Source organism: Pleuronectes platessa, chromosome 23 (assembly GCF_947347685.1).
Source record: "Pleuronectes platessa chromosome 23, fPlePla1.1, whole genome shotgun sequence".
Classification (NCBI taxonomy): domain Eukaryota; kingdom Metazoa; phylum Chordata; class Actinopteri; order Pleuronectiformes; family Pleuronectidae; genus Pleuronectes; species Pleuronectes platessa.
The window spans coordinates 16,264,959-16,288,559 of record NC_070648.1 but is presented as its reverse complement, the minus strand read 5'-3'; the positions used below and the strand labels follow the sequence as shown (position 1 = coordinate 16,288,559).

Sequence of the window (23,601 nt, the reverse complement as noted above, 5' to 3'; positions counted from 1 at the left end):
TCGCGGTGTTGCTTACGCGTGGCGCGGATTTTCCAGAAGTCCAGTGAATCTCGTTGTTAACCTCAGGATGCCTGCACGAACGGCGAATTTTCCTGGAAACAGATGAGTGAAGTCCTGGCCTCTTAAGCGTGGTAGCGCTGGTTCATCTGTTGCAGCGGCTTCGTGCTGGGACCGGAAATGGAGCGAATTCGTCTCTTGCTCTTAGAACGGAATTCGGCCTCGTCTCTTCTGCGACAGAATGATGCTTTGTCCTGCAGGGATTAACAGCTGTTGTGGGGATCGTGAAAAAGAAAGTCTGTGATCTCGGCCGGCGAGTGGACTTCCTTTGGCGATCTCTTTCAAGTTAAAATAACAAAAAGTCCTATCAAAATAAAACATCGACTGAATTAAAGAAATAAAAATAAAACAAACGTCTGTAATTGCTCCCTAAAATTACCTCCGGATCAACTAACTGGAAAGGTCAGCTCTATCTTCAGGGAATCGGGAATGGGCAGCGATTATTGATGAGCAGCCCCTCTTATTAACCTGTGGAGGCCCAGCCTCCTTGAGGTGTGGTCATGGGATGATGCTGGCTTTAAGCCAATTGAGTGTCAGAGGTCAGATCAGAGTGGGAACGGCCAGGAGCAGAGCAGGGGTTTCTGGGAAAACCCCAGGGATGAAGGTACTACCAGAGGAGATGCTATCTCCATGCTTGATCTTAGCTGGAAACTTTAGAGCTGGTTTCATCTTGGCTCACAGGCCTTACTTTTACGACTCATTGTGTGGATCCCACCACATGGCCAGTTCAGCAGGGACTCTTGCCCAACATCAGTCTCCTAAGTTTTTTCCCTTTAGGGTATTCAGAATTAGTATAATGGTGCTGGCTGACATCCTCAAACAGCAGCACCCAACCATCCTCAAATGCTTTAGAAAACTGGACAAGGCTAACCTCTCTTGTCTTGATTGTGTAACTGAGGTCAAGAGAATACTGGTGAACCAGCAGGGAGACAGACCCAATTTTAATGATCTAGTTCAAGAAGAAGAAGAAGAAGAAGAAGAAGATCGTTGGCACAGTTTTACAAATAGACACGGAAATAATTACATTAATGACATCTGTTCAGAAAGGCTAGTAGCAATGGACCTCTGCAACGCCTTTAAACCAACTTGAACTGTCAAACAATACCCATAATAGTAAAAGAGAGGACAGCCTTTTCTGAAATCTCATACACAGCACCCTGAATCAGGTGAGGATCAAACATTCAACTGATTCCACTCCAACACCGGTGTTTTAAAGGTAATTTGGCAGGCAAGCTGGTGTGTTATACAGAAAAATCCAGGTCACAAAAAGCAGGGGGACCAACCCCTGTGTATGTATGTGTGTGTCAGACAGCAGTATGCAGTGGTGTTCCCGTGGTATGAGTGGGGGAGGAGGGGTGCTCGGAGGAGGACAGGGAGTGGGAGGATGTCTCTCTTTGCAGCATTTCCACCCTTCTCTGCAACTCTGATCTCAGAAACAGCAGCTCCTTCAGAGTTTGGTGTACTGGCACCTGGAAAACAAATATGGAATAATAATATTAGCACAATTCACTTGTGTATCACTAATCCAAACCAGCGATTACATGTAGTTGTTCAACTTTCAGAAAGTCTGCAAAAGCAAACCAATCCAGTGCTGTGGATCCCCTGCATTATATGAGGGGGTAAAGGGATATTCAAATAGAAAAGACAATTTGGGGTAAAGTTCAGAAAAGACAATTTTGGGTACAAAAACTTAATTCCAAATACAACAATTGTAAGTCCAGTTGGTGGATGCTGCTTGATACTGTTGTCTGCTGATGAGTCGCCAACCCTCTGCTTTAAATACTACTCCCGACCCTCCATTCATCACTACATAGGAACTGTACCTGTGGTCTCATGCGCGGGTTCCAGCGAGCATAGTAGCTGGTCCACAGCTCTAGGTGTCTAGAGGAAACAAGTGGATACAGAACATGGTGCTCATAATCCACATAGAAGGGGTTGGTGAAGTCCTCTGGCTGGCTGGAAGGGGGCAATAAAAGTCAGACAGTAAGAGGCTTACTTCTGTCATTCACTCCATTCACTTATTCGAATGAGGCAGCTGTCTTACCTGTTAATGTAGGACCACAAGGACACAGTCTTGGTCTGCACCTCCTGAACAAGACATAAGAGTTTGTACATGAACGATTTAAGACTCATGAACCCCTATTAACGGAAAAATGGTCCTTACCTTGGCTGCCCTCTCCTCTTCACTGTTATAAAGGAATGTACCAAAAAGACAGCTGTAGAGGTGGTCCAGCACTGTGATCAGGAACAGCTCATTGAACTCAAACGCTGCTGAGAACTGCAGTCAGAAGAGGAGTAGTGATAATGAGTGGAGAGAAGCGGCCCATTATTTCCACATAAGTTCAAAATACCGCACACAAGCACAAACTTATTTTTATGAAGACGGATGAAAGACCCTGACCTGTCGAGTCATCTGCCAAACACAGTCGATGAACTGGATGAAAAGGGGAGAGCGCTCAGAGTTAGCATGGTTCTCATCGCCATGACCCACACGCTACAACACAGAGAGGAAATACTTTGAGTGGACAAAAAGTCAGGTCGCGTTACAATTGCTTCAATTATGTACAATACAATTAAGCCCCATAAATACAACAGAAAGTTTATAAGTAGCAGTAATATACCTAAACATACGGATACTCTAGTTAAGCAGGATCCTTAGGTTAATGATTGTTACTCACCTACTTAACTCTTACTAATATTACATCACATCCAGTCTCAAATAATTTCGCTCTGCAAGATTTTCCTACTGTTTTCATTGTGTCTTTCTCTGATAGAAAAACACCCCATTTCCAACTGGACAGACATTAAAATAAGGTTAAAACTTATTCTAATATGGGTGTATCTACAGGCAGAACATAGTGCAATCAGATCTCAGCTAGGTGTAAACTACAACAGCTCATTCCCTGCATAGTTTATGTTCCAAATGCATCTGACATGGATGTGCAACAGAAGGATAATGATTTTACTACAGCCTTCCTGGACACAAGGCATGTCAGGTAATCATAAGGGCTCCGGTTCTCAAAAAGCTTGAAAACCACTGCTCAAAATCAAACAATAAACTATTAAAACCAAGAGACAATCAAATTGGATACAGCAATCAACACATAGAAATGTGAACTTTGAAGCTGCCGCACACATTTTAAATAAAGCTAACATTATGTTTTAATCAGTCTTACAGTTATCACTGACAGTGATCTTGTTATACTGTCATTTTTAACTAACAAGCTGGTAGCAAGAACATGACCACATCACAATTAGTATTCCCTGTTCCTTACTGCGGCAAACTTGTGTCCAAAACTAATCCACTCCTTCTCCACCAGAACCTGCAACGTATACCAACATGATTACACTGTACATATGACTAAAGCATATACGTAGTTGATATTGTTTTGCATTGTGTGACCTGGAATCCTCTGATTGTGCGGTAGTAGCTGTCCAGCATCAGCATGGCCAGAGAGGTGAGCTGAGCAGTTCTGTCCCAGCCATCACTGCAGTGTACCACTACCGATGTCTTCCCAGATTCCAGCTTATCAGCTATCTTTGCTGCTCCCGCTAATAAAAGCTACACACAAGACATTGTCAGTACAAGTTATGAATAATACACCCTCTATACCCTCTGCAGTTAGTGGTTTACTTAGAAAAGTTTGTTCTTCAAATTGTAAGGTAAAAAAACAATCAAAGGAAAGAACAATACTGAAGACGACTATTACTCTTTGGGGTGTCTTTGTGTTTTAGATTTACCCGTATGTATTCCAACCAGTGTGTCTGGTCAATAGCAGAATGCCAGTGAGCTTCATCTATGGTGGGATAAACCACGTCCTTCATCTTTCTCAGTGACTCTCTCATAACATGGATGTTGGGGATTTCCAGAAAGTTCAGCTCCACGTTTGGATAGAAACTTTCACTCTCATAACCTCCATCCTTTGCCTTCATGTGGTGGAGACAGCAGAGGTGGAGGATGTCAGAGTGTAATGGTTGAAAAGAGGATTGAAAACAATGTCTGAGTTGAAGCACAACATGACAGCGAGGGGAGAGGAAAAAGAACAAAAATACATGAATGACCTTAACCTTGTTAGTGACTGCCACACTACCCTGCCGGGCATCAAAGATGGTGAGTTTATGGGACTGGGCGTTTGCATCCATGATGATTTGGAAGAAGCCTTCATCCTCTTTACAGCGACGATCTGAAGGTCCAACTAAGGGCTGACTGCATCGTACAATGGTGGCCTGAGACTCTGGGTGGATCCAGGACAAGACCTGTAGAATAATGAACAACACCATCGAGTTCTGCCTGTTTATTCACATTCTTTTAATTGTATTTGAGTGTTTATGCGGCTCTCAGACAGACCGGTATGCGGTGCTTAGCTCTGAACAAAGCAACACGTTTGATGTCTTCATCTGTGATGTTGGTAGGGATGACCAGGATGGAGGGGTAGGTGTCACACAGTTCATGGTTGCTGTTAATCTTACTGATGGTCCAGCTCTCATTTGGGAGACCCTGGCCAAACAAATTCAACCACATGAAAGAAACCATAAGAATACTGGGAGTAAAATGTCTGTCAAATACATTCCATACAATTTAGTATAAAACATGTGCATATTTTTCACATTATGACCTACTCCATTATTATTATTAATAATAACATAGAAAGCTGTGCTATAATCAGTCATGCTCCACCACGTTCTTTTCTCTATACTGACAATGATCTTTGTTCACTTTAGCTGTTTGATTACTAGTTTATCTGTTGTCATGATAAAGCACTGATTTAATCAGTACAGCAACAAGATACCCTCTCCAACAAAAATCGAATTTCATTCACTAAATACCTCTTGTTGCTTCCATTCAACCGTTTTTTTTTTTTATTGCTGTTAAGATACTTCTTATGAAACTCAAAACTTCCAGCACATGTTTCACAAAATGTCTTCAAGATGCTCAAGGGCAATAATGGCTATATTTTCGTTTAAATGTAAAAAATATCTAATAGATGTAACTAAAGCAGTAGAAAGAACAGCAAAGTGAAAGTGCTGAGGGTTAGGGTTAAAGAAGCTGTTTTAGTACAAATGCAGCTACAAAGCTATACATTAACAGCAATTTAGAGACTTCCATTAGATCAATGTAGTCACATGGTATATGTAATAGTAGTATAACGAGGTATGCTCTCCTTGCTCTGTAAGAATCCAAGTGTGTAGTGGGAGCCCATGGGAGTAGTGCGAGCAGGCTGAATCAGTATCACAGTCGCTGTGTTACCTGACGCCTGTACTCGGCTGCTGCGTCGTACACCTTCCAGCCATCAACAGGAAACTGCTCCTTGTAAAGAAAAGCGAAAAGAGGCTGCAAGAAGATGTGACAGGAAGTCTGTTAGAATTAACTTATTTTACATACAGTAAAATACTAGTGAGGGAGTTTACAAGTTGTAGTTAATTCTCTAGAGGTGAAAACATAGTGTTCTCTAAATACATTTGTATTTACTCTGATACGATTTAAGGAATCATTTTAAGAACTAGAAGATTTTGTCCTTGAGATTGTATAGACAACTGTTTCATTATCTATTTATTAATTAAATTGATTTATTTCCCAAAATGCAGGTGTCTCCATGCTTTATAAGTTTCTAACCATTTTTTGTTACCAGGTATCATACATTGACTAAACAGGAGTCCGATCCGCCCGCACCTTTAAATTTTGATTATGTGCATTTCCCTTAGAACTTTTTTAATACGTTGAATTGTTGCAAGCTGGCAACATATATCCTGCGCCAAATGTTTCAAGAGCAATTTTTTATATATCAGAGCCAGAAATTCCATAAAAAAATTGTTTGGGGTCTTCTTTGGACTGCATAATCGTGATTAAAAAAGACGTTTGTCAGGCAATAGGATAACTTTACGCTTTTAAACTCGTAAAAAAAAGTTACACTAGAAAGTTTAATGGATTCTAGAATCCTGCGCACATATGTTCATATATAACATCTTAACGAGGCGAGTTCGCATCGTCTACGTAACGATGTCAAACGTGCCTCCTCCTCAAATGTTCGTGTCCTGATCGATGGAAAGAGAGGTCCGCCGTACAAATATTGCAAGTATTTTTTTTACGGGCTATGTTAAGGGTAAAGTTCTCCCAAACTTTTGACTTCCTGGTTCGCGATGCTGTTGCAGTGGATACCGCCATTGGTCCATGTTTTGTCGCTATTGCACATGCGCGACTTTCAGAGACAGGAAGGAAGCGAGATGGCTCACTCCTCAGCTACTTCCATCAGCACCTCCGGTAAAACAACGTTTAGTTCAGTTGCACGGCACGAAAAACACGGGCTATGACGTAACCAACGATTCATCGACTATTTTTGTCATTGATTTTTGTAGACGACGTCGACTAATCGTTGCACCCCTAGATGACAATAATATAATTTATTGCAATCATTTCTGGGACAAAATATCATCCAACAAAAACTGCTTTTGTGAAAGGCCTACCTTTTTTATAGCAAAATATTTGTATTGGAACTGTCAAAAGGTATATTTTGTGTATTATTGAGTGCTAACAGGTGTAGTGAAAAAATTGGGTGCACCTGAATTATTTGCTGGTGTCCCTAAATGAAATAGTTAAAACGTTTTATTTGGAGCCCTGAATGACATGATTGCTAAGCAGCTTCCCACCACTGAATACCTCTTTTTTTTGTGTAGTGCCAGCCAAACTTCAGGCCCAGCTGCTGGGGTTGTAGGGTGAGGTTCTGCACTGAGGACATTTGTTTCTGTTGTTTCTACACTGATATAATCCTTCCTCTCCTCTCAACCTATGCCTTAGAGCAGGGGTGTCAAACTCAAATACACAGTGGGCTGAAATTAAAAAATTGCTACAAGTCAAGGGCCAGAAGGGTTCAACGTTTATTGAAAACGTATTGAAAGAACCTTAGTGCACATATTGAACCTGGAACTAACAAGGCCTATAGAGTATCGACGATGAAACAACATTAATTATGAAATAAATTAAATAAAAATTAGGGATGCACCGATATGAAAATTCTTGGCCGTTACCGATGTTTAAAACAACAGTCTAGCCGATAGCCGATACTGATGTTTGTTTATTTTGTTTTTATTCATTCACCCTTTTGTGCCAGGAAAATAATTAAATCATTATTTAAAAAACACTATTTTAAATTATTTCACCCCTTTATCACTCTTATCTTTTAATGAGCACAAATTCAATCAGATTTATGAAATAATATTTGATTTAACTAAACTTTATTTAACGGAGACATATAATGCCCATTTTACCACAGTTGATATGGTTCCTTGGGGTCTTAATGAAATGTGTGTAACATATTTTGGTCAAAATACCACAAGGATAATTTAAAACAGCCCTCCTCAGAGTGACCTGGTTTGAGTGCCAATAGTTACTCCTGCCGTTTACTCACGCTTCATTGAATTTCTTCACTTTGACATTCAGCAGAGCATGGGACAGAAATCACATCGCGTCAACACCCACCGTGGGCCTTCAAGAAGCTTTGTTTTAATTAAACAGTCGGATTCCCCTGGTCCGCACCAGTTCTAAGTCAGCTGCTAGGCCAAGGCGCACCGCCGGAGGCCCCCCCCCCGTGATCCGCGAGAAGGGACCGACACGCGTCCAACGCCTTCCGCACCGGCGACGGACACCACCCGAAGGTCCAAGAGAAAGAAAAGAGAAAAGCCCCCACACCAGCGACGCCGTTTGATGCGCCAACTACTCAGCCAACGAGAGCCTGCTCTCCCACAGAACCCCCCAGCCATTGGTCTAGAACTGTCACGTGCCCCATCCCGACTTATTTTGTATCGAGAACTTGCTAAACTCTGCCGGCGGGCCAGCTCTAATAGTAAATTGATTTTATCAGTCAATATCATCATCAGTTTATCATCATCGAGCCAAAGATAATTCATTCACGGCCCGGATGTGGCCCACGGGCCTTGAGTTTGACATATGTGCCTTAGAGCAATCAATTTCAAATGTTGCGACACTATTGGCTACTGGAGGTTCCCAACAGGCTTATCATGTCCCATCCAACACAAATTAAAAACATTATTCAAGTAACAAGCCACTGAGCATTTTCAATCTTTTACTTTGGCCTTGAAGCACAATTCATACTTACTGTACACCTTATCAAACCAATATTTAGGACATTAGAAGGAAACTGACCAAGGTGTGGGAGAGGGGGAAGGTATGTTTAGCCAGTGCCTCAATCACATCTGGATGGCTCTCCTCTGTCTTATAGGCAAACCTGGGACTCCTCATGTCCTGATGCACAGATGTGGGGGTTTATAAATTGTAATAGACGTTGGAAAAAGACAATTTCAGATCAAGGAAATAAATTGACTTCTAAAAAACAATGTTTTTTTATGAGCAGTATGCATCATTAATGAGCCATAAGTTGTGTGTGTAAATAAGTGTTACCTTGCAGACCAGTTCAAGTCCTTTGGTGTTCTCTCCCTGGTTGGGAACACTGATAGTCTCCAGTCTGCTGATAGCACCAAGGTTAACGTCAAGAATGAACGGAGAATCCTGTATATATAAAGAATGTCATTAAGAAATGCACATTATACAGATACAAAAACAACCCCCCAGCTTACATCACTCAATCAAGTTTGTGGACTGTAGATTAAAGGACGTTTGATGGTATCGAATCTCTACTGAGTAAATTGGGCGGCTGTGGCTGAGGGGTAGAGTGGTTGTCCTCCAACCTGAAGGTCGGCAGTTCGATCCCCAGTCTGACACATCTGCATGCCGAAGTGTCCTTGGGCAAGATGCTGAACCCTGAATGGCCCCCCATTGAATATCAAAGTGCTGAGAATAGACGCTGTATGAATGTGTGTGTGAATGGGTGAATGTAATACTGTACTGTAAAGCGCTTTGAGTGGTCATCAAGACTAGAAAAGCGCTATGTAAATACAAAACCATTTACCATTTAAATTATGTATGTGGTGTACACACTACAGTACCCTTTCAACACTGATGAAGTAGAATTTGTAGTCCGTGATGGTCAGGGTCCCACTAACCAGACCGCTGAATGGACAGATATACATCACATCCTTGACTGCAGATCAGCAAATACACAAAAACAAAAAGGATAAAATTATTATTCGATTCATTGACACATGAACAATATTTAAATGGCTTGTCGAGTTCTGGCATTGCACTCCTAGATATATACCTGTAGTGCGGATGGTTTCTCCTGGCAGCAGAGGAACCTGGTTCTGGAATGTTCCGACTGGTGCCCCATATCTCAGTACTGACAGGTTCTGAACAGAACACAGACCAGGCAGAGGGAAAACAACATTGACCTTTAGTACAGCCTTTATCACAGACACCTAACAGAGTATTACTAGTAGTATTTGTGTCAGGGTTTTACGAAGCAGCAAATAGTCATCACCACACTGATAATTACAAAACTAACTTAAACAGCAACTTGAAGATTAAATTATTTTATACAAAACTTATACTTAGTCTCGCTTAAAAATTATCAAATTTTATTTGTTCTGCCGCTCGCATAATTTCCAGAACCCCCTCCATAAATCACATCACTTCCATCGTCCAGCAGCTTCATTTGCTACCGGTCAAATACCGCATTGCTTTTAAGATTCTGCTCCTCAGCTATAAGGCCATCCATAATCTTGCTCCTCTATACCTTTCCGAACTCCTGCACATTGATACACCCTCCCGCACCCTCAGGTGATCTTCTTCCTCTCACCTCACTGTATTACCTGCCAGCTTGACAACCATGGGATCTAGAGCCTTCCGCCATTCTGCTCCCCACCTCTGGAACTCCCTCCCACCAGACATTGGTAACATTGACCATTTTCAAATCCCATCTCAAAACTATTCTTTTTAAACTGGCATATTCAGTATGATGGTCTTCCAATTGGCAAACTACACGTTTTATTCACCGTTCATTCTATTGATCTTTTTGATACAATGTTTTTATTCCTGACTTGTAAGGTGACCTTGAGTACTCTGAAAGACGGCAATAAATGAGATGATTATTTTTATTATTATTATTATTATTATAATATCGAAGCCAGAACAATGTGAGACTGACAGTAAATGCGATTCCATCAATACAAAGGCGTCTGCCTCCACTGCTCAGAGGAAATGTGATCTGTGCACAGTAAATCTTGTATTGTTGTTGTCTGCTAGCGTTCAAATGAGTCAGCATGATGATTTCGGCATTAATGAAGGAATAAATTGGGTGGCAGCACTGTCTGTTACGGATTATATAAAGATATACAAACCCGGCCCACTAGCATATAAAGCTAATGTTAGCCAGCATTAGCAATGTATTCTTAATAACCTGTTATATATTGAGATTTATAGTCCACTTCTGCCACCTATAGGCAGGAAGAATTCAGTGATGTTGGTGCTTATTATACTAACCCAGTTTGCAAGGGAAAAGTGAAAAAAAGGAATTCAATAAATGGCCACTGTCAAATTGTGAAGTTGACACTGTGATACGGATAGCAAATATGTCATATATTACCCATGTAGTATAAGTTGTAGAAATACAAATGAGAAACAACAAACAAAGGTCTATGATATTGGCCTTGCTTGGTATCGGACAAAACTTTTATCATACAAAAAATGCCACATCCAAAGAACTGTTCAATTACAGAAGAGAAGGATGAAGTCGAAATCTTATAGTGCCTATATTGAGTAAAATACATTTTCTGGGCTTTTACTATCCGTAATTACTTAAAGGGGACATATTATGCCCATTTTACCACAGTTGATATGGCTCCTTGTGGTCTTAATGAAATGTCTGTAAAAAAAGTTGGTCAAAATACCACAAGGATCATTTAAAACAGCACCCTTTTTACCCTGTCTAAAACAGCCCTCCTCAGAATGACCTATTTTGAGTGCCCCGCCCCCCCCCTTTCACCACACACACACACACACACACACACACACACACACACACACACACACACACACACACACACACACACACACACACACACACACACACACACACACACACACACACACACACACACACACACACACGATTGGCATTCGATTAAATTGTCTTAATCGATCGTCGAGAGAATTAACGATCGATTTTCGATTAATCATTCATTTTTTTAGATTCAAATTCACTATTCATAGGCTATATTAAAATGCAGTGAAAATAGAAAAAACACAGCTTGTTTCCTCATTGAGATCTTTATAACAAGATGAACAACTCTTGTGTCAGTTTATCAGGATCCGTTCAATGGTTACGCTTGAAAATATGCACTGCTGTGCTCTTAAGCCCCGATGAGAGAGCAGCAGATAGCCGCTGAGAGCTAGCTCGATTAGACGGTTCTCGACGTCTCAGTCCAGATGTCGTCACGCCCTCACTCCCGGAACCCCTCAAACCAGACCCGTGTCTGTCCGGGTTCCCCTCCGCGTGGACTGACGGCCCGTGTGCGGACATGAAGCCGAGCGAGCAGCGGAGGCTAGCTTCGGGCTGCTTCGTTCAGCTGCTAACATCCTCGCTGTGCTGCGTTCAGGGCAACTCGGATATCCCGACCTCCTGCCACATAACGAACATGCAATAGTTTTCACCGATGAAAAAATAATGTCATGGACAAAATTCTAATGATCAATTCATCGATCGTCGATTGATTATGCCCATCCCTAGCACAGAGACACAGAGACACACACACAGACACACAGACAAAGGGATTGTGGAGGGGCTACAGCTCTGGAGGCTAACACTGCTTTTGCAGTGAAATGCACTTAAAACCCCGGATATGAGTTTATTTTAAAGCGAGCGGCGGAGGCGGCAACGGGCTGCTGGTAACCGGCACCGGTTTGTGCAGCTCGGGGTGCATGGAGCAAATCTGTACGGGCCACAAAGGTTATAAGGTCGCAGCTCTTTTCCCCCCTCCTCCTCCTCCTCTGCGTCGCCGCCCGGGCATCGCAGGAGAGGCTGTCCGCTGAGCGAGCGCACAAACATGGGTACAATGCAGCCGGAGACTGGGGGGGGTCCTGGAACACGTTCCGGTGCTATTTTCTAACAAAGCTCCACAAAAACAGCTGTTTTCTATTTATACCTGCAGCTTCTACCGGGGCCACCCACAAACACAGAAGCTAGCGTTAGCTCGCTGCTGCTACCCGTAAACAAACACCGACACGTCCCCGGAACAAACGCTCATAACTTACCCCGACCGCAGGCTCTGCTTCTTGGCCAGACCTCCGCCTCTCACCCCGCTCCCCAGCTGGTTAGCGTCCCAGCTGGCTAGCTTGCCAGCTTCTCAGCCCTGAGCTGAGGAGGGAGCTGTGGCTCGTAACTTACCCCGACCGCAGGCTCTGCTTCTCGGCCAACCCTCCGCCTCTGACCTCGCTCCCCGGCTGGTTAGCGTCCCACCTCGGCTAACTTCCCAGCTAACACCGCCGCCCCGAGCTGAGGAGGTGGCTGTGACGTCAATTCTGGTCGTAATCCCATTCGACGCAACTCTAGCGTATAGTTTCTGACATAGAGGAACCACAACAAATCGCAGGAGTTGTTTTTTCCAGAGTTTTGGGGACGGTAGACATGCCAGATCCCAAATTATCGTGTAGAAGCACTACAAAAGTGGAATTTTCATAATATGTCCCCTTTAAAGGGGGTCAGGAGGTACCCTCAAAGTATGAAAACAGTCACTCCAAAGACTTTTTTACTCAGTCTATTCTGTTATTGAAACGTCTTGTTTCGTACTTCCTCCTTGTATGAGTCATTCGGGATTGCACTCGTCTCTCAGCCCCATCAAGCCGGTACCAGTCCAGCCTTCCGAACCCACCACCCCCGCTCCCCGTCACCTCCACGACCACCAGTCCGCGACACCAAGCAGACTTGTTGCTGAGCTAGCAACTTGTTAGCCACCACAGGCTTACCCAAACAAACACCACTGAAGAAATACTGCAGGGTGGAGTGATGCAAGGCAGAGAATGTGACTGTGCACATTCCTCCCTATGCCGGGTTCACACCGGACGCGGCAGCGCTGCGCCAAGCGCCCCCTTTCCGCCTCCCTGTTAGACAATTGTGGTGTTTACATCACACTTTTTCCGCTCACCGCGAGCATATCACGTATCCTGTTGTAACCGACTGTGAATATGTGGCTCGTCTTCTATAGCGGTGTCCAAACATAACAACGTGACTTTCAGCTGTGTTTACCAGAGTAAATGCACCAGAATGAGATCGGTGATAGGCCTGGTCACATGTCACTCAAACTGCAGTCAGCCAATCAGAGGAGGGGCTCAAGAGGCAGGCGAAAACTGTCCTGTCAGCAGCTCCAGAGAGAGGCAGTACAGAAGACATGGAAATACAGATTGAAGCAGTTTTTTCGACTTTAAACCACTGATATATCATCTTAGGGGTACCAATACCTCAAATTAAAACCCAGAAATGTGTCAAATATGGGGCCTTAAGTTTGTCGAGAAAACCCAACAGATCCCACAGTGAGCAAGAACTTTGGCGACTGTGGAGAGAAAAAACATTAACTGCCTCAAGGTGGGCGGCCATCTGCCTCGACTGGTTGGGGTGAGAATGGAAAAATTGGGAAGCGTGGCAGTGGGAGACATAAAGGGAGTAGAAAAGAGAGAGAGAGAGACGTGGGTTGGAGAGGGGGAGAGAGAGATCAAGAACATCGAACTTGAACTCTGTAAGACTGATTATTGTAATCAAAATAATTACAAATCTCATGTTAGAAATGCTTTCCTGGAATAATACGTTTTTAGCAGTGATTTAAATGAGTTGTAATGAGTAATGTTACTGTAATGAGTTGGCGAGCCTAATCTCGTCAGGCAGGGAGTTCCAGAGCCACGGAGCCCTGACCGAGAAAGCCCGGTCACCTTGAGTAGCCAGCCTTGACCTAGAGCAGCCAACAGGGACAGGCTGGTCGATCTCAGGTTATGGGATTATAGGGAGTCAAGAGCTGCGAATTTTCCATGTTGAGCATTACAAGTCATCAACAGAATATTAAAATCAATCCTGAATTTAACTGGTGACCAGTGAGGGACACAAGATTGGCATGATATTAGCCCTACGGTTTGTCCATGTTAAAATACGAGCAGCAGTGTTCTGAACAAGCTGCAAATGAGTTAATATGGTGTGGCTGAGGCAAGTATACAGGGCGTTGCCATAATCCAGGCTTATTAACATTTCCAGATCAGAAGTAACAGGATTTAACATGTGTTTTGAAGTTCAGATGATGATCGAATCTGACGCCCAGATTGTTAGTTGTTGTTTGAGGTTGGCTGGATGACTGTGCCAACCTAGGAAGCGTAGTTCTAAACTGTTCATGTTTCCAATACATTTTTAAATATAAGCGACTCCATTTTGAGAAATTTGAAATTAGCGACACCATCGACCACAGTAAAATGTTTTCCTGGCCAGACAAAGACACACTTAAAACTGCTGGCTAAGGGTAAGGTTAGGTACAGTAAGATAGTTATTCACGTCGGCAATAATGGCGTAGTCGGAGGTCACAAAAATCCATATTGATTCAGGGTGTACACATGCAAAGACAATGTCGGACCCCGTTATTATCTCTTAACCTCAGTACAATACAGGAAGGTTATCAAAACTTCACTCCCACACTAGTTGATAACTTTGTTAATAGTACAGCAGCCTCATTAAAAACAACCCTTGAAGCTGTCGCCCGCTAAAAAAGAAGAAAGCAAATCAGAGGAGATTAGCTCCATGGTAGAATTCTCAAACACGTTTTTTAAAACAGATATCACATAAGCTGGAGAGGAAGTGGCGTTTTACCAGCCAAGATTATTTTCACCAAGCCTGATAATTTACAAGAAAGCACTCAGAAATGCCAGAACTTCCTGTTATTAATTATTAATTATTAATAGAGGAAAATAAGAACAATCCCAGGTTCCTCTTCAGCACTGTAGCCAGGCTGAGACAGAGTCATAGCTCTATTGATCCATATGTTCCTCTATCTCTGAGAAGCAATGATTTTATGAAGTTCTTCACTCACTATAAACTCACCACTATGCAAATGGCGGGCTGGGTGAAGTGTTTGAGTCCACATACCACTTCTGTAGTATCAGGGGTTAACTTTGTTGCAGCAGAATCCAATACAATTGAAGTCAATAGTGACCTACATTTCAGACGTAATAAAACAAAAACAGAAACATAACATGCCTCCATACTGGTCGTGGGGTGTCATCCAAGTGTCCACAAGCCCTGACATTCCTTTTTGAATAAAACATAGTGTAAATGACACCGTTTCAAATCGAAATTAAATGGTGATGCTTCAGGGCACCTGGATGACACCACACGAGCAGTATGGAGGTATGTCATGTTTTATTTTCTGTTGGTTCTTTAGAAGGAGTAGTCACCAGTTACTTCAATTGTAGTAGATTTGGCTGAAACACAACTACCCCTGAGATTCCCAAAGTGTTTTGAGGACTCAAACACCTTCACCCACTCCACCAGCATAGTGGTGAGTAGATAATGAGTGAATTTTCTTTTTTCGGTGAACTATCACTTTAAAGTGCATTTCTTCTAGATTACATAAACTAGATTATGTTATATACTGAGAATCCAATGCTGCCACCTATAGGCAGGATGAATCCAGTCATGTTGGCGCTTATTAAAATAGTTGACTGTCTATTTGTTACCCATGAAGGAAATGAGTGAGTCATCTGAAAAGGAACTGTCAAAAGAGTCACAGCAGAAATCTCTCCCTTATCATCTTTTTAATTAAATTTTACGTTGCGTTTATCACCAAATTTTGTCATAGACAGAAATTGAATTCTTCTTTCTTTTTTCAGTGCTGCTGACAAGTTCATTGTGTTCCGAAGTCAGTTGTTGTTTTTTACCATTTGCCCTGCCTGATAAGGAGAAACCCAAGGAAACATGGAACAGCAGGAGCGAACTTACATAAAAAATAAGCAAGTAAGAGGATATTTGTGAATTCTCTTGAAAGAAAATTAGTTTCATCATAATGTTTTATACTTTATCAACTCATTGTATATTCACTGTGTTTTTACCTTTGTTATGAGTTCTTTTGATAATTTTGATATAGGATGCTGAAACTATTTTGGCTTCAGTCTAGCAGTGACAGTTCCTTTTTTAGCCATCAAGGTTTTGGATCTTCAACTGGTTGAGTTAAAGTAACATATCAGCCACATAAATAAGTGGCACTTTCGTTTCTACAAAACAGTTGGCAATATGACTCAGCAATGTTTTTTACAGAGCTCATAGGTCCCAAGCAGCACCTGGTGTGAATTCAAAGGTCTGAAGCGCAGAATGGATTGCAAGTGTCAGCCATCATCACAGACAGAAATCACCAGGTACACACAAAGGGCACACTAATCTACAGACAAACAATCTCACTAATATTTACAGCTTATTATAATTAATGTTTTTTGGCCCTTTCTTTAGGTTGCCAGGAGGAGTGGTGTCCAGAAACGCTTGGAGAAACAAGGAGAGAGCAACAAGGACAGAGCTGAGCAGAGAACCCTGAAAAGTTTATAAGTCAAATATTTTTTTTTGTTTAGTTCTGACTTTATGTTTGCTCATGTGATTAGGGCAGCTGTGGCTGAGGGGTAGAGCAGTCGTCCTCCAACCTGAAGGTCGGCAGTTCGATCCCCATTCTTCCCCATCTGCATACCGAAGTGTCTTTGGGCAAGATGCTGAACCCCGAATTGCCCCCCCATAGAACAACAACGTGCTGCTAATAGATGCACTGTATGAATGTATGTGTGAATGGGTGAATATAAAAACTGTACTTTAAAGTTTTTTGAGTGGTCATCAAGACTAGGAAAGCGCTATATAAATACAAAACCATTTACCATTAGAAATAAATGTTAATGCCCAAATGGTTTGTCTCTGGCTGTTGTAGGGAGACCCAGGTGGAAAAACATGTTTGATAAAAATGGGATGGACTAACGATGCAAAACCCCTTGAATTTGGATGAATTTAGTTTCTTGTGCCATAAACTGCAGACTCAGCAAATTAACATAGGCGCTGATGGGGCTGCAGCACCCCCTAATGCCAGGGGGACGCATTTTCTATGACTTGGTTATATATACTTTATCTTAGCACATCCAGCCAGCTCTGACTGACCTCCAGCAACCCTGACATGAAATTGAATTATAAACACACAGTTGGAACAAAAATTTGTAACCTTCATGAAGGCAGAATATATGTCAGGGCTGCTGTATTAGACTGCATTATAATTAGTAGGTTTACTTAATCAAGTGGGACAGTTAATGGCACTTTTTATGTGTACAACTTTTGAACTTCATTATAATTTTTTTTAAAAGCGATCTCTTGGCAGCCCGGCATTTTAACAGTAATGGCAGCAAAGAGGTTGCTCGAACCAGTGATGGTTAAGCGCGATATGTGCTTCGCTACCCAAAGTTCAACAAAGGTGGCTGTTTTCGTAATGAACCTTTTTAAATATACTTTCAGTTGTGGTTTTACTTCTGCTCACTATTTTAAAAGATCCCATTTACACCTTCATACAGAATCCTTGGGCTCCTCACACCCCTAGGTGGTGTTGTCTGGGTTTTAAGTTATATTTTAATTCTCTTTACAGAATAACAATAGGGATAAGGAAACGATAATCATTGTTAATAGCCTTAAACATAACATGGTGTGATACGGGTCGTGATGGTAATATAAACACCTTACAGGATATTGACTTTTGATATTGTCTCTAGCTATGTATATCTTTATCTACAGATACAGATATTTCTTATCTGTGCTATTAGCATATGCAATTATACATTTAATAGTAGTTGAACATGGATATTACTAATTACAATAACATATGTTCTACTGTGTGGTAATCTGCCTTTGCCTTTTATCAACATATATTACATTGATAATATTATATTGCTCTCTGGCTAATATAACGAGAATATATAATAATGATCCAGACATGGCCATAAAAGTTGTTTTCTGTGAAGGGGGGCAGACAGAGTGGGAAAAGAGATGCAGCGGAGGGCCACGGGTCGGACTCGAACCCGGGCCGCTACGGGTGAGGCAGCAACTCTACCAGGTGAGCTATACGCCGCCCCATTGCTGTTCTTTTGTCATCATTCAGAGCCTGCCTTTGGTTTCCCAGAGACTAAAAGAAAGAAGCTGAATTCTTCTCAAAAAGCATGGGCAAAATGACTGGTACCTTTCAGAAGAGATGACAACAAATGTCTTCCGTTTGCATCACAGGACTCAAAGTGACCCAAAGCAGTAATTCATCCGATTTCAAAAGGAGAAAAGCTCTTTAGAGCACTATTTGGGATCATCAGGTGCATCACACAGAGAATGGGCACAATGAGATTCTGATGGAGTCTGATGTTCTTTTGACCACAATTGCAAATATAATTAAGTCTAAGATCCATGGGCGAATTATGCTGAAATCCAAGAAGTGATTTGATGTTAAATCCCACAATGTTTAGGTCATAAATATCCTGACTTTATGGGCTAAGCTAAAAAATACCTACATTTCCTTGAACATGTCTAATCAATAGTCATGTTTTATATGTTGTTGAACATATAACTACAGCAAGGATCAGTGAGGAGTAGGATGAGACATGCAGAGCAGGACAGAGTGAGAACAAAGAGGAGGAGAAAGAACAGAAACTTAAAGACTTGCCGAAGCATTGGAAGGATGCTCAGAATTACTTTCATCGTGGTAACAAAGCCCTTCATCATGTAAATCCTGCTGCAGGGTAAAGCCAGCATGAAGAAAGAGGGAAAAAAGGAAAAAGAGAAATTATACAACAAACATTATTCTGTATGTACAATACTGTTGCTGTCATCACTCCCCGCTCCCTGCTGTACTAAGTTGGGTTTATCTACAGTATGTACACAGTATAGAGGCTAGAGTCTGGTGGCAAATACCAACACACTATTCTTAATTTACCTAATAACCCACAACATATGTAGAGGCTACATTAGGTGCATTCCAAACAGTGACCAATTATGTTATAGGCCAATTGCACAGAATCACCATATCAGCAGATTAACTCGTTTCTGTTCACTGCCACGCACTGTTCATGTTACATGCTAAATGTATTTTGACATATTCTACAAAGGTCCCACCTTGAACAGATCCATATGATAATAGAATAGAATAGAAAGTCTTTAATGTCATTGCATCTGCAGAATACAACGAAATCAAAATTGCTGTCTAGTGATGCATAGGCAACAGAATAAAAGACAATGCACTCAATCTAGTGTACTAACACAAACAACACACGTTAATAAAATGATTCCATAACCACACATACATATTGCACATGATCACTAAAAAGTACTGTAAAAGTCTTAAATAATATTAAATATTACTCATAGAGGACCCCGAGCTGTAACTGTAATCTTTTTCATCTAATCACTGTCAAACTTTATGTTTGATAAGGGTCTCTCCCTGAACAAATCTTTATGCCAAATTACAATAATAGTCAAAGCACCCCTTAACTATGAAAGGAAGTACCATGTTTTATACTTATACTTTATGCAGCGCCTACTTTTTTCATTTCCTACACCTTAAAATTGGTCAGGGAAGCTTTAAGACTCTGGTGAGGCGATGATGTGACACTTACAGCTTTACATTGAACGGCATGGAGTGACGCCAACAAACAGGAAGTGGCTGTAATGTCACAATGCACAAGCTCCAATCTGCGACGGCCAGTAAAAACCTGCTTGCAGTCTAGTTATACTTTATAGTTTGTCTTTTATTTATCTGATGTTTTTTAAATATTGCTTGGTGTAGTATGTGCCTGATTCCTTGTTGATGTAGCACAGGGTTTGTGTATGTTAGCTACCTTGTTATCCCTGTTCATGATGTCAGTTGGGACTGATCCTGAGATTTGACTCGAGATGGTGGCTGCTATCAGCTGTTTACACCACTCTACATGGGAACCTGTTGGACTGAACAGAGACAAACAAAGATCTGATAAGAATGAAAAATGCATTTACCATTACACACCAGCATTTCATAAAATGCAACAACATTTCCCAAAACACAACATTTCAATCAAAATGACATGGTCCCTGAATTAGGAGACGGGGTAATGAAAGTTTGATGAACTTGACATTCATCATCACCTTCTTAGCACAGCAGAGGTCATTTTGCAAATACATTAACACGTTTTCCCTTTTTCCACCCTCTTCAACAGTTCACATAAATATCATACAAAGAATTTGACCTTCATCGGTTTCACTAGTAAAACATCTATTCACAGGTATAGAAGAAATTACTTGCATATGTAGGAAAATGTGATTCACCTGTGTTGGGTTTCTTTGCAAAAATCTTCAATCAGTAACCTGTCTTTATTCACCAAAAGGTAGCACCTCTGGGTTGCTTTTTTCAAACATGGATCAAAAAGCATGTAGTACAGAAAGTTCACATTGCACTGATGCAGTACAAAATCTGCATCATACTCCAAGTCTAACATGTCAAACATTTTGAACAGCTTGTTTCTGTTTCAACCTGCGTTTTAAGTGTTTAAGCAATCGGGAAAAACAGTGTAGATAAACGACAGATATACACTCCTGATCAAAATCTTAAGACCAGTTAAAAAATTGCATGAATTTGCATTTTGCACTGTTGAATCTTAGGAAGGTTCTAAGTAGAGTTTCAAAATGCAAAAAGAAGAAATGGGAACAAGAGCCCAAAAGTTGTGAGCAGGCAATTTATTGAAAACAACAATTTAACTGAAGTAGGCTGTTCATCAGCTGATCAAAAGTTTAAGACCACAGCTAAAAAATAAAAAAAACCCTCCTAAAACAGATATTAAAGTGTCAAAAACTGACTCAGTAATGAGTAGCTCCACCATTATTGTTGATCACTTCAAATTCGTTTTGGCATGCTTGATGCAAGTGTTTCCAAAAGGCTAGTGCGAATGTTGCGCCAAGTGATGAAGATGGCTTCACGAAGGGCATCCACTGTCTGGAACTGAAGTCCATTTTTGTAAACTTCCCTTGCCATCCATCCCCAAATGTTCTCAATTGGATTAAGATCAGGGGAACACGCAGGATGGTCCAAAAGAGTGATGTTATTCTCCTGGAAAAAAGTCTTGGTCAGACGGGCATTGTGAATTGGAGCGTTGTCCTGATGAAAAACCCAGTCGTTACCACACAGACAAGGGCCCTCAGTCATGAGGGATGCCCGCTGCAACATCTCCACATAGCCAGTTGCTGTTTGACGCCCCTGCACAACCTGGAGCTCCATTGTTCCATTGAAGGAAAAAGCACCCCAGATCATGATGGCGCCCCTCCACTGTGCCGCGTAGAAAACATCTCAGGTGGCATCTCCTTGTCATGCCAGTAACGTTGGAAGCCATCAGGACCATCAAGGTTACATTTTTTCTCGTCAGAGAATAAAACTTTATTCCACCTTTGAATGTCCCATGTTCGGTGCTCCCTTGCAAAGTCTAAACGGGCAATTTTGTGGCGTTGAAGGAGACGTGGCCTTTGAAGACGTTTCTTGTTTTTGAAGCCCTTCAGATGCCGTCTGATGGTTATTGGGCTGCAGTCAGCACCAGTAATGGCCTTAATTTGGGACGAGGATCGTCCCTTGTGTTGACGGACAGCCAATCGGATCCTCCGGCTCAGCGCCGGTGAGATTTTTTTGGGTCTACCACTTGATTTTTTGTTCCATAACCCTGAGGATCTTTTAAGAAATGCAAAATGACTGTCTTACTGCGTCCAACCTCAGCAGCGATGGCACGTTGTGAGAGGCCTTGTTTATGCAGTTCAACAATCCTACCACGTTCAAAGACGGTGAGCTTTTTTGCCTTTGCCATCAAGAGATCTTCACAGTGTGATTACTTGACAGGAATGACATGGAATCCAAATTTTTTGCACAGATTTTGGCTTTTAAAGGCTGTGGTCTTAAACTTTTGATCAGCTGATGAACAGTCTATTTGAGTTAAATTTTTGTTTTCAATAAATTACCTGCTCACAACTTTTGGTCTCTTGTTCCCATTTCTTCTTTTTGCATTTTGAAGCTCTACTTAGAACCTTCCTAAGATCCAACAGTGCAAAATGCAAATTCATGCAATTTTTTAACTGGTCTTAAGATTTTGATCAGGAGTGTATTTACAGACGTATGGTGATGAATGGATAGCTGTGAATTAGCGCTCCCTGGAGGACGTCAAAGTGAGCTACATTAGCGGTGGCTACATGACAGTAAACTAGCCCCGTGTAGTTTCACTAAGCTCACGTTGCTATCAACACTGTCCCTCGAGTAGAGTGGATAATTTGGTCCAACAATACGTTAGCCTGTTTCATCCTCCCTATACAGTATATCCATTTAAATAGCATCAGCTTGTTGTCTGTTTAACATTAGTTGCTGTATGTGCACTCCAAACTCTATCAGAATAATCTACTATTATAACCTTTGCTTATTGAAAAGATTTTGACCCTGTTGGAAAGCGAAATAAGCAACAATTCCTATTAATGAATCCTGTTCATTATATCATACTATGACTTACGTAAATATTCTATGAAATGGGGAAAGACATCTTAAGGATTAGCAACACAACTGTAAATAAACAATATGACGTCTCAGTCTCACAGATCCCTCTAAGAACTTGGAGCATGCTCACCTGTCCAGGGTTTCACCGGCGGTTGGTCCATTGGTCGACGAGCCCCAGTGCCTTCTGTTCGGCCCTGCTGCGTCCGCGGCCCCGGCAGCTCTGGTCTGTTTCTCCATCTGCCAAAGGACTGTTTCGTCTGTGGGTCAGTGGCGATTAGTGCGGGTTTTCTCTGAGGCTGAGAATTAAATTACACATCGGTTTACACACAGTGTCCGTGTTCTATGATGTGTTGGGACCATTATGGTTTCTCTACGTCCCCAACCGACAGGGCCTGTTCGTATTTATAACTATCTTCCTCCTACTGTAGCTCCGCCCACTCATAATACGTCACAGATGCGAGGACGCAGCACCGAGAGGCGGTCCAGATGTGTCGTCATATCTGGTTTCTGAACCCAGAGTTTGAACAATCCCTTAAAGGGATAGTGTAAATGAAAATGCACTTATTATCTACCCACAACTATGCCACTGGTGGCTGGGTGAAGTGTTTGAGTCTATACAACACTTTTGGAGGTTTAGGGGTAAACAGAGATGGAGCCAAATCCAATACAATTGAAGTAAATGGCGACCACTTGTTCAGACGTTAACAAAACTCAGGAAATACATAAAATGCCTCCATCCCGCTCCTGTGGTGTCATCCAAAATACAGAGTAATGGAATTCATAATTGCCACCAACTCAGTATGTGTGAAAGTTTCTGCTCAGTTGTGCCTATAATCTGGTGGAAGTTGCAAAGTTCTAGCACATAAGGTTGATTTGCTATACATTTTCAAAGTATTAAACTTTAGACGGTTTTTGTACTGCCACAATCAGGAGTATTGGTCCATAAAGCCAAAGGACTGGACCTGTGTGCAAAGTTTTTTTGAATACCACGCATGGGAAGGTGGGATTCCTCATACAAAGATGAATAAGATATATTGATATTCGACACGAAACAGCATGCAAATTGCCTTGTTTCAAGTCAAATATGAATGTCGGGGGTTGCGGACACCGCAGAAGTAG

General features: G+C 41.8%; 1 protein-coding gene across 4 annotated transcripts; it reads right to left on the bottom strand.

The window, feature by feature from the left end:
* Nucleotides 1-983: 983 nt before the first annotated feature.
* On the bottom strand, nucleotides 984-22,941 carry mtmr1a (myotubularin related protein 1a). 4 transcript variants are annotated; one of them, XM_053415966.1, is made up of 18 exons: nucleotides 22,613-22,938; nucleotides 19,826-19,931; nucleotides 18,655-18,723; nucleotides 9,228-9,315; nucleotides 9,016-9,110; nucleotides 8,471-8,578; nucleotides 8,216-8,314; nucleotides 5,306-5,389; nucleotides 4,406-4,555; nucleotides 4,120-4,314; nucleotides 3,799-3,984; nucleotides 3,461-3,619; nucleotides 3,333-3,380; nucleotides 2,459-2,551; nucleotides 2,222-2,335; nucleotides 2,102-2,145; nucleotides 1,881-2,013; nucleotides 984-1,526 (listed from the first exon to the last, which is right to left on the bottom strand). In XM_053415966.1, the coding sequence occupies exons 1-18, from the start codon at nucleotides 22,717-22,719 to the stop codon at nucleotides 1,362-1,364; spliced, it is 2,043 nt and encodes a 680-aa protein (XP_053271941.1). In that variant the 5' UTR covers nucleotides 22,720-22,938; the 3' UTR covers nucleotides 984-1,361. The 4 variants fall into 4 exon arrangements, with proteins under 4 accessions (XP_053271941.1, XP_053271942.1, XP_053271943.1 ...); XM_053415967.1 differs by having other exon boundaries at nucleotides 4,126-4,314; nucleotides 22,613-22,934; XM_053415968.1 differs by lacking the exon at nucleotides 3,333-3,380 and having other exon boundaries at nucleotides 22,613-22,941.
* Between the last annotated feature and the right edge of the window lie 660 nt (nucleotides 22,942-23,601).

Excerpts from the sequence above, each read along its gene's own strand:
- mtmr1a (XM_053415966.1), bottom strand. The coding sequence starts at position 22,719 with ATGGAGAAACAGACCAGAGCTGCCGGGGCCGCGGACGCAGCAGGGCCG. Across the intron at positions 4,556-5,305 it reads CAGCCGAGTACAGGCGTCAG|GGTCTCCCAAATGAGAGCTG; the intron begins GTAACACAGCGA and ends TTGTTTGGCCAG. Across the intron at positions 2,552-3,332 it reads TTGGACACAAGTTTGCCGCA|CGTGTGGGTCATGGCGATGA; the intron begins GTAAGGAACAGG and ends TCTGTGTTGTAG.